Source organism: Poecilia latipinna, unplaced genomic scaffold, assembly GCF_001443285.1.
Source record: "Poecilia latipinna isolate Pla-1442-1.1 unplaced genomic scaffold, P_latipinna-1.0 Scaffold838, whole genome shotgun sequence".
Classification (NCBI taxonomy): domain Eukaryota; kingdom Metazoa; phylum Chordata; class Actinopteri; order Cyprinodontiformes; family Poeciliidae; genus Poecilia; species Poecilia latipinna.
Window position 1 is genome coordinate 225,479 of NW_015113454.1, and position 11,591 is coordinate 237,069.

Here is an 11,591-nt window from a genome sequence, read left to right on the forward strand (position 1 = left end):
TCTAAACAATTAGCAACATCGGTTGTTATGTATATTTAGACGAACTTATTTATGCTTGTGATATCTGGGTCATCCTTCCCGGTCCGTTGTTGCATTTAAAGGCCTTCGCTCTGCCCTCTTCATTAATAAGCTAATTTGCCGTTTTGTCCCGCATTAGCGATGCGTGCTCAGCTAATCTGTTCCAATTAAATACTTGGAAAATTTCACCCCGTTATAACGAGATGGGAAAAGTAGCACGTCGCTGCGTTTGTGCCACCTGCGTGAGAAGTGGGGTCCTCCAGGAGCCACCTGCGGCCCCTGGCTCCTCCGAATAAACAAACACCCGACTACTAACGAGAACACCAGGGTCAGTGTTTGAAAATGTCGGCAAAAAAGAGAAGTATACCCTCTCCGGATATGTTTTTATTTTTAAAATTATTATTTCAATAATGTTGCATTTTGAATTCATCGAACCGTATCCACTTCCTGTTTTCTGACTCACTGACTCCCGCTGCTTTCCAGGAGCCTGCGGCGGTGATATTGCGGAGGAGCCCCTCTTGTCTTTTTTTTTTTTTTGTTCCCTTTTCACGACCCAACAAAGAGCTGCTTCCACTTCAAACGCTGGTAATGAAAGCTAATGACTATTAGATGGAGTAAAGTGGTTCTTCACCTCTGCAAATAAAATGCAAAAAAAAAAAAAAAAAAAAAAAAAGAGAGAGAGAGAGAAAAGGGGGGGTTTCTATTTGGAACAATCGCCTCCTTTGTCACAGTCCTGTGTCTCCCTGCTGGAGCAGCGGGTTGTTGCTCTCCAGAGAACTTTCACACCTTCTCACAGCTGCATTACAATCTGACGGTCAAATACTGGAACTGGTGCTGCGTCTTGTGGTTACCTCTGACTGACGCAACCACGGGAGACAGTGCTTCTCTGCTTCTAGTTTCTGAAGATTAAACAATTCAAACTACCGTATAAGGGACATGGACTATACTAATTATAATAAATTATCTTGATATGTTCTGTTGTAGCATTGTTAGTGTGAATATTATCATTGTTGTTGTTCGTGCAAGGGGCGCTGCCAGAGGGGGCGGCAAAGTAATGACAGAAAAATTATTTCTAGTCGCCATTTTCTGTTTAACAGCTGTTTGTGTAATAACAGAGCATGATATCATGATGTCCGCTCCATCATCATAATTTCACATTTCCACAACAGAAAATGTGTTGAGTGCTGCTGTTACGTTTCATCATATTATTATACAATATATAATTTGTTTTATTTGTTTTTGATTGAGCCACATTATATGAAATAATAAACGTCTTTTATTTTATAAATCCATGAAGCAGAAAGCGGACTGTAGTGCAGGGCATTCTGGGTAAATACAGTCAAAACAAACGCTTGTGTCTGGATCTAGCGGGAGAAATGGCTTCTGGTCTTTTGCCAAACACGAAGGAGAAATCCTACAACCTCAAAAATCCGACACGACTCCATGTTTGTTTACGTTTCTTGAAGGATGAAGTTGCGTTCATGTCTTCTTCAGAGATGTTTATGTCGTTTTCTTCAGTGGTTCATGGAGCAGCGACACCACAGGCGAGGAGAGGAACAGGTTTTTCCACACCAGCCTAAAATGTAACAAATGTCGCAACTTTGGTCCCTAATTGAACCGAGTCTATGGGACCAGCAGGTGTGAAAACACCCTAAGAAATGCTTCATAGTAATCCCTGTTCCAGTGTAACCCATGTACATTCCCATTATGGAGGCAGACTTATAAAAGATGATTTTCCTCATAAAAAAGCTGCCAACATTTTACAAACAGACCCTCCGTCAGTATAAGTACACTGACTAAAGAGCCACATCCTCTCTGACTCTGCAGGGTGCTAACCTGACTCCTCCGATGAGAGCAGCAGCTATAGAAACAGATGAAGATGGACCAGTTGACTCTCATAAGGAGCTTTTCCCTCAGACCCTGCAGAGAATCTTAAGGAACAGAGCCAGTCCCAGCGTGTTTCCAGCCGTTAAGGTGCCTCGTGCTAATTGAGGCGATGACCCCTCCTGACTCCCCACCTCTGGACGCTCTTAGTGTTTTGTTTTTTTCCCAGGATTCTGTCTGCTTCAGTGTGCTTCTCTCATGGGATTACGCCAGGCCACTGAGAGGAGGGAGGGGAGCCGTTTGGTTTCCTGTTCCAGGCTGATCGCGTCAGACAAAGCTGGCCATGGGTTTTTACACAAATTCTATCCGTCTTCAGATCCACTTCACCGTTAATCAAAGTGATCATGAGAACCAGGTGGGGAGACAGAGGAGATCATGTCTGCTGTTTATTAAGATTTACCTATAATTTGTTTTACTTTCCAGTACACGTCTTATTTTTCACCACTTTCCACTGCAGTTTTTAGTTGATTTAGCTCATTTTTCCTTTCCCTTGAAGATTTACACATTTTTAAAGGGTTTTCTGGCACTGGTGGTCTTTATTTGCCGTAGATTAGACAGAAAATGGACGATAGAGAGACAAGGTGGGAAGACATGTAGTTAAGTTGGTCTGCAACTTGTGTTCATTGTGATGCAAACTATCTGCTTTCGTTTTATATAAATTTACAGAAAAAAATCCATGTCCCATTGAAGGAAATTTATTATATTTCAATTCAAATTCAAAGCTACTTTATTAATCCCAAAGGGGAATAAAATAAATCAATAATATTTCAAAGCAAAATGTAGTTTTTTCTTTTGTAAATTAGAAATCTAACCAAATTTCCTACTGCATATGTTATAAAAACAAGCTATTTTGTTTTGAGGAGCCGCGTTGCTCTTCTGGCGATAAGGAAATTTTATTTGGCTGGACTGAAAACAAAAAGGCCACGCTAAGAAGATATAATAAAAGTACAAGAATAAAGTTGAAATAATATAAGAATATAGTATTAAGAAAATAATTTTATGACTTTATTCTAAAGTCTATAGAAAATGTCTGACTTCATCTTTTTGCATGCTGTCACAAAATTCCAATTAGCATTTCTGTAAATCCTGGACAATGTATTACATTGATAATATCTGAATCTGGTCAAATCATAAAAGCAAAAGATATATATTACAAAGGATTATAAAAAAAACACCTCATAGTGTCAAAATTAAGTGCTTGTATACATTTTTAAATGACAGGGAAAATAATAGTAAGAAAAGACAAACAGTTGTTTCTAATCATGCTTCCATTTCCACCAATCAGAAGTGGAGCGTTACTTGACGTCTAACCTGCATAGGAACCTACAATTCCTTCATTCTTTACTCCTCAGCTGCAGCTTTCCTGTGCAAACACATTTCCATGAAACCTGAAAATATGTTAGAATATATATCTGTTAACACAAAATAATGACGCTGTGTCCAGCGTTTGCCATAAGCCACTCTGACAAGACTCCAACATCGACGTCCTTCTGTCTGCCAGGCAGACCCTTTTCCACCTGGGAGGAAACGCTCCATCTAGTGGAGCCGAGAGCGGACACCTGCCTGTGGTTGGACGGGCCTGTGGGAACCGTGTCCACCGACTGGCAGTGAGAACAGCCATGCTGGCGGTTTAAACAGATTAAGCAGCGAGAGCTTGGCTCTGTGGCGCTGAGACAGAGTGACCCCTGCCACCCCGGGGGTTACAGATATCCCAGCTAATCCCCTCAGCTGGGTATTTATTTGCTTTGCACAGATCGGAGGGGAACCTGAGTCTGTCCTCAACTTTATCTGAGAGCATCCCCGGGAGGACATGTGCAGAGGGAGGCGAGATGATCTACCAGCAAATGTTGGAGGCCAACGTGATCGTCGGACCGAAGAGGGGTTCAATTATAAAAGAAGCTGAGGTAATGAGGAAGTGTAATTTATCGCATTTAGCAGCACAAACGTTCAGCGTCTGGAAGGTTTTGGTCAAAAGTTTACCTGCAGTCATCACTGTCCTTTACTGTATTTTACAAAGCGGTGTTATGTAAAATGGACGCTTTTGAGCTTTACATTATGTTACAATGTCATTCCCTCATCATAAATATATCTAGAGTGTTGCCTTGATTCTTTCATGCATGTTTGAGAACCTTTGAATCTCTTATGGCAATCATTCAGGTGAGCAAAACACGTGGGTCGACCTAGCTGCACCTTCTAGGAAGAAGGAGATGCAGTTTCCAAACACTCCTCCCCTGAAGGAGCTACTGGCTCCTTCAGACTAGCCAGCAGCAATTAGCTAACAGCTGGTGGAACTGTGGCTCTGCTGAGCTCAATACTGGAGCTACTTCTCAGTAAAACGCTGGTAGAAACATTGTTAAAGGGTTAATAGAGGAGCCATGTTGTGATGACTTCCTGAGCGTGGCGTTTCAGAAGGAAAAGGAGTTTTTCAAGAGACAGAGGCCCAATTGTTAAATTTTTTGAAGTTAGATAATGCATTTTTATAACAACTGAAAGTAACATACATATTTGACTGTGCTATTAAATGGCACAATGAACTTCAGAAACAAATTCAAGGTTCGCAAAACTAGTAATTTATAAATTTGCATTTGAATTTATACAACTCAACTTTAAACGTCTTTTGTAAAATCTTTAACAAGCTTTGGAAATAATTTACTCTGGATATTTGACCACCTCTCCTCTCAGAGATCATTTCATTTGGTGATCACAGAGCAGACTTTCAAGTTTATCCTGACAATCCTCCTTAGGGCTGAATTCAAGATCTCAAAGTTGGCCTACTTTTGTCATTCATAGCTGAGTTTTGTTGTGTTTGGGATCATTGTCCTGATTCATTTGTATAACTGTGTCCAGGTTTCGACCACATCACTCAAAGAGACAGCTGTGTGTGAGGAAAATGGAGAGTTCAACATCAACCAGCGAAGTTGCCTGAAACGACCGGAGCTATGAGTAAAAGTGTGTCGGTCAAGCATGGTCTTGAGGACAGTGTGAGAGGAATAGGGAAAATGAACTACTACTGTTTAAATACTTGATTCTGAAATAGACAATCTCAAAACTTCCACGCAAAGAAACCAACTAATTAATGTCAAAACGATCAAAGTCAAAGCGTTTGCTCATATAACTCAAGAATTATGCCAGAAAATTGTTGACGGATACAAAAAGCATGTGGTTTCTTAGCGAATTGTTTATTCTTGGATATATTTCATGTGTAAACTTAAGGTTGTAAATAAAGTTTTGTTCCTTGTACAGCTCTGGGAAAATGAAGAGCCCACTGAAAACCTCGTGGTTGTTCCACCAAATATTGATCTCTGAACTCTTCCTCAGCTAAAACATTAGTATTGTTGTTTCTAAATGAATATGAACTTGTTTTCTTTGTATTATTTGAGGTCTGATTTTGACCAAATTACTCATTTTCTGCAAATAAATACTATATTTTCACTTGGAATTTCGGAGACATATTGTCAGAAGTTCATAGAATAAAAGAACAACATTCATTTTACTCAAATACCTATAAAACATAAAATCAGAGAAACTGGTCATTTTAAGTGGTCTCTTCATTTTTCCCAGAGCTGTAGATTAGAGAAAACCCACAGTATATTCACATCTATCCATACAATATTAGCTTGCAAAAATGACTAAAGCTGCGTTGTAAAATTAATCCACTCCCAAAATCGAAGAGTTCAAATAAATTATTTAAATTCTCAAGTTGGCATGATATTCAGACCCCTGATGAGTGCATCTAAACGAATGACTGGAGTGTATCTTTACTGAGGAGAGGCAGAATCTCAAGATGCTTTATGTGACTTTCACAAAATGTGTTATTTGAACTTTTAAATGATGTCTTTTATGTTTTCCTTTGAAAGCTTCTGATGTAAAGGGCAGAGGAGAAAGAAAGAAACACAACTGAATTGGCATTAAAGTCCTAAAATATATTTAAAAATATGTCAGATATAAAGCGATACAGGATACGTTCTCATTTCCCAGGAATAAACGTAGAAAATTAAATATAAAAGTATAAATCTATTAAATAGTCATAGTCGGAGGCAGCCGTCTCCTTTCTCAGCGCTATGTACAGGGAAGTCTTTGTTCCGAAACGGTCAGCAGTGGTCCACGGAGTCATCGGATACATCGATATCCACATCCGAGTCGGAGAAGTCCTCGTCTTCGTCGCCTTCGTCTCCGTGGCCCTGAGATCCAGGACTCTTCGGCGGAGCGGCCAGTCCCAGTTTGGCCAGCTTGGCCTGCTGCTGCTCCAGACTCTGTTTGCGCCACTTGATGCGTCTGTTCTGGAACCAGACTTTGACCTGGAGAGAGACGGAGAGAAGAATATTTATAAGGATTTCAACATTCGAAATGTGATGTTCTACCCTACTTAAATTAGCAGATTTGTCTTAGTGAACATTTTTGAATAGACTAAAGGTAGCTAGCCGTTAGCCTCACTAGTTGTGTGTTGTGCAGAGAACGGGAATACTAATATGTTTATGAAAGTTATATTTTGAATGAATATATCAGTTTTTGTAAAAGCTACAAAACTATCATAGAATTTGTGATTTAGAGCAAGACTGTAACTTTGTATAAAGTTTTGGTTAGCTTAGTGATTTTAATGCTAAAAACCTGCTAGAAGGGGAGGTGCTGATACTTCATGCAGTTGTCTCAGAAGTAGGAAATCAAGTGATGTCACAACCAAATGGAGCGTTATCTAGCTGGACATCCAAAAAACCAGTAAGATTTGCTCATGGTTGTAGCGCTAACTAGTAAGACTGAGTTTCTTACAACCATGAGGCAGGGTTTACAAAGTTTACCGCTATCGATTCAATTATTGTTTTACTATTTATGTAACATTAATGTTTTGCGTGTTTGATATTTGTCAATTGATATACGTCAGTTTTGCATAATTATATATTCTGAGAGATAACTCTGAATTGAGAATTTTTAAACACTTGATCCTTTTTTTCATGAGCTTATGCTTGTGAAAATGCTTTGCCAAATTGATTAATAACATAAATGCTGCTTAATGTTTCTAAAGCATTAAGTCGACATTAAACAGCTTTTAGAACTGATTTAATTGATTTGAGGAATAAATTAGATATTAACATAGAAATAAAAAATCTTGAAAATCTGCACGTTTTCTTTAAGTCTTTTAACTTTTAATTATTTCTTTTTAGAAACAATAGTTGTTTTTTTTATATATTATTATTGTTTTGTTTATAAAACTGGTTCTAATTTTCTCGTGCAAGTTCTCACCTGAGCCTCTGTGAGCTGCAGAGCGGAGGCCAGGAGGAACCTCTCGGATCCCACCATGTACTGCTGCCGGGCGAACTCCTTCTCCAGCCGGGACAGCTGCTCGCTGGTGAAGCTGGTGCGCATGCGTTTCGACTTTCCGCCTTTCGTCTTGAACTGGTGCATCGCTGCGTTCGCTTTGGACATGGTAGCTGCGAAAGAAGAGAAAGGAAATGTTTACCGACACTGTAACGTGAAGTCGTGATCTTCCACGCGTCCGACGTCGCTCCATTTTTATTTTTTATTTTTTTACCTTGTGCGTAAAACGCTCCCCGGCAGGATGGTGCGTAGGTGAACGGCGGGTAGCAGTAGACGGAATATCCAGGCTGCGGGTGAATGCTGGGGTGCAACGCGTTAGGTGAATAGAGGTATTGTGCCGGTGGAAGCGTTAACCCTGCCAGGTGCGGAGGAGGCGCGTTTTGCGGGTATTTTACCTCGCACTGAGTTAGTCCGCTCCTGTCTCTCGGTGCCGCCTCCTCTGGCTTGGCGAGCAGAGCCTCGATGGTGAAAGACTTCCCGCTTGGAGCCTTCGCGGCCGGAGCGCAGCGGCTCCCGTCGCTCTGCGCGCATAGTGAGGCCTGTGCGTAATTACGCACGGAGTATCCGCCAGTTTCCATTGGTCTGTTCGGTATCTGCATGTTTCAAGTTTGCTCTCTGAGGGGGAAATAAAATTTAAAAAAATAAAATAAAATAAAACAAAGTTGCTGCTCCGAGGTCCACTTTTAGAATGAATGCCGGACCGACCTGAAGAGCCCTGATTTATACCCCGGCAGCACGGGGAGGTGCGAACAACCCCCCCGCTAAGCCTTTGTCTTTCTAAGCAACAGATGAGAGAGACCCAACATCCCTACTACAACGTATCCAATTAATTGGTGGAGTTGTACAAGCTGGGATTGTCAAACATCCTAACCCTTTGAATAACAAGGCTTTTGAAGAGCGCTGGGGGCTGGGAGCCGGGGTGGTGGTGGGGGCGGGGGGGACTCAAGGAGATTTACTGCGCAACAAATTCTTGCATGGATCTTAAGTCCAAATGTAATCATTACCGCTGGGGAAAGCCTTGATGTTCCTAAATCATCTTATTTGGTGGCCTTTTAAGTCCCGCCTGGCCAACAGATGCTTTAAGCAGCATAACAACTCACCGTGGGCCGTCCAAATCACAGATTCTTGATTGGTTTGTGGATTATTGTCTTGTTAACCTTTCATTCAGTCCTAACATGACCGTGTTCTGTTAGCAAAGTGTGCTTTTTAGCAGCAGCAGCAGAAGCAGCAGTGTGGCGTTTGAGACCTGCTGCCTGCTGTAACCGAGGCGTCAGTTTCAGCGGGGGTGTGGTGGGCTCACGGAGCGGCTGCACTAATCCCACTTCACTACATTAATCCACAGGTTGATACGTCTCATCCTCACAATGCGTCCACCTTGGTCGTTGCTCGGCAACAAGCCACAAGCCATTCGTTTGTTCAATTTTGAGCCTTAAATTCTTATCTTTTTAATATGAATACTTTTTATCTTTTTTCTTATTTCTTATTACTCTTGTTTTAGTTGTTGCTGTTGTGTTTCTCTCTTTTTCCCCTCCTTTCTCTTTGGCATTTCACTGTACTGTGCATAACGTGCACGTGACAAATAAAGCTAAGCTAGTCTAAAATGTCTAAAAAACAGAATATATCGGTGAATTAAGATGGTATCTTGGATTAAGTAGTAAAATCTGGCCTATGGTTGCTTACTTACACTATCCGGAGAGTCTCCCCCTCTTTTAACTCGGGATTACTTCCAGCTCTGCAAACTTTCCAGGCTCATTTCCATCATTTGGAAAGCGACAGAGAGCGTCCACAGCTTTAAGTGACTGTTAAAACACATTTAAACACCGCTCGTTCCCTTTGACGTCCGCTCCTTCTTATTTATTCTGCCGACATGACACTAGAATGTCTAATGAAGAGGGCAAACACAGACGCTCTCCACCGGTAGCTCAACAATGACCGTGCGTCTTCTGATGCCCCAAGTCCCGGACCACCCACCCCCAGCACTGCTGTTTACCGAGCCGAGCTGAGCTGAGCTGCCCCCAGCCTCCAAAACGTCCCCTTTAATTCACAATGAATCTTGAAACAGAGCTGCTAGTTTGTAGGTCAAATCACCTTTAATGGGTGGATTTATTTCTAAATAGTATTTAATTAAAGAACAAATTTTTTTTGTACAAACAACAAAGCGAAGTCGTCAAACAAAATAAAAAAAAGTATAAACGTTGTATATTATATTTTTATTATATTTATTTATTTCACAAAATTTGCTCTTAACCAATAAGATTGGTACTACAGTTTACATCCACTGTTCTTAAATGCTGATTTAAGAGTAGAAATCTGTAAGTTTAACAGCTGAAAGGCCCTTTCATAAATTAGTGCAACTCCTGTGAGTAAATGCAACAAAATTAGAAAGAGTTTAAGGTCTTTTTCTCCTTCTACTATTCATATGTACAGATAATTATATTCCAAAGATTTTGTTTTCTGTTGCCTTGCACTGTTAAAACTAAGTTAATGAAACCCGCTTAGCAATCTGTTTAGATCAATAGTTCTGAACAGAAACTATAAAGTTTAATGCAGAATTTTAAAAAAAATTGCTCCCTCAGCAAGCTGGGTACATACATACATATATAAAAAACCCTCTAAATTACTCAAAAAATGCATTATGCTTCAAGTATTCTCTGTTACTTTGGGCTACACTGATGAAGCAAGTTGTTGAAATTTAACAAATAAAACCGTTATAAGGTGCAAACATTTTTGGGGTCATTTGTAATCCGTTTTTTATAAGAAATTATTAAGTTTAACCCTTAATGTATACTCCAATGCATTTCTTTAAATTCTAGCCCATTTTTCAAATGCTTTACTCAATAAAAGCCAGTTAAATTCAAATTTTTTTCTTATGGTACTTTCGTAATAAAAAAAAAATATCTTACACAAATAAATGAGTGAGGTTCCAAGTATTCAGTTCTATATTGACTTTTGTTACACCAGGCAATATTTGTTATTTTGTAGTTTATTTTCTAGTAGAAAAACTATGTAAAAAAAAATCATAATCTGAAATCCTCTTAAACCTGTAAGAATTCAGACAGGAAGTAAGCCAATCTATTAGAATTTGATCTTTGATCAGTTTTTTTTTTTTTATTCAGTCAAAGTTGAGGTTTTGTGTCCTGCAATGAGACAGCTTTCATTTAGCTGCTGTTGTGTATTGGAGCCAGACAAGGAATACGCGCGTTGCCCCAGAAGGCCTTCCTTTCATAGTCATGGCTGAGAGAAGAAATGGAGCCACAGGACGCTCACTAATGGCTCGGTGGGCTGTCCTTTTTCCTAACAAGGCTCTCACCTTGGGCCTGAAAAATCATCAGCAGCCGTTCAGGTTCCTACATGCTAAGCTGAGACACATTCTGCCTCATAACTGTGTTTGTTTTAAACATAAAAAAAAAAATCACCGATCACGTTTTTTCAAAATCAATTAATGTAGAATTTCCAGCTTTAAAAATGTTCAAAACTAAAATTCATGCTTGATAAATAGTTTTCGTTCTGATTTTTACTAATGGAAATCTGAAAAGTGCGTTGTGCTTTTGGATTAACTTTGGATTCCTCCACTTCCTGGTGATTCACTGTAAACAGTCCCCTCCCGCAGTCAGTTCTTTAAATCTCAGCACAAATAAATAAAGACAGTCGATGATATAAACTATATATATTTGTAAGCTAAAATGATGTAGTCAAAGTCAGACATACATCCAAGTTAAAGTTTGTGGCACAACTGGAATCCAGTCTGAGCTTGAGATATTTCACAAGGACGTACAAGGCAATGGCTGACTCAAAAAAAAAAAAAAAACTTCCACAAAAGGTTGTGCAAAGGGTGTTGAAAGCAAATCCTCATAACATCATCCCAATAAAATGAAAGACAAGTTGTTAAAAAAACAAACATACATAAAAACCCTGAGGCCTTGCGAGTTTCTTTCTTTAAACTCTCTTGCGTATCTGAAAATAAGAATAGATATTTGTGGATTTTCATGCAACATTTCTACAATGTATCATTTAACACACATGATAACAGTGGAGGATTTGAGAACGTTCTCCCTGTGGGATGACAGAGGAGTGACAGCTGCAGTGAGGAGAAACTCGGTCGCAGTTCACAGGTGATTGATTGGAACAAAGGCATAAAGAAACGCCGTCATCATTATTATCTCTGGCCCTTTTCTCACCCGGCCGACACATTCAGCTATCACAGTGCTGAGCCTTTCCTGTCCCCACACATCCATCACTAATGAGGGTTTTTCTTTTTTTTAAGCTCATTTACATGAATCCAGAGCGACCGGCCTCTGGGCCTGAGTGGGTCGCTTCAGGTTCCTGCTGGGCCTCGGCCTCCACATCCGCTCTGAATGGGAGTCCGGCAGAAAGCC

The 11,591-nt window shown here is 40.1% G+C and overlaps 1 protein-coding gene across 2 annotated transcripts; it reads right to left on the bottom strand.

Annotated features, from left to right (window-relative positions):
- Window positions 1–5,804: 5,804 nt before the first annotated feature.
- Window positions 5,805–9,355, bottom strand: noto (notochord homeobox). Of its 2 annotated transcripts, XM_015047654.1 has the most exons (4): window positions 8,900–9,355; window positions 7,430–7,830; window positions 7,141–7,328; window positions 5,805–6,200 (listed from the first exon to the last, which is right to left on the bottom strand). In XM_015047654.1, the coding sequence occupies exons 2-4, from the start codon at window positions 7,812–7,814 to the stop codon at window positions 5,994–5,996; spliced, it is 780 nt and encodes a 259-aa protein (XP_014903140.1). In that variant the 5' UTR covers window positions 7,815–7,830; window positions 8,900–9,355; the 3' UTR covers window positions 5,805–5,993. The 2 variants fall into 2 exon arrangements, with proteins under 2 accessions (XP_014903140.1, XP_014903141.1); XM_015047655.1 differs by lacking the exon at window positions 8,900–9,355 and having other exon boundaries at window positions 7,430–8,132.
- Between the last annotated feature and the right edge of the window lie 2,236 nt (window positions 9,356–11,591).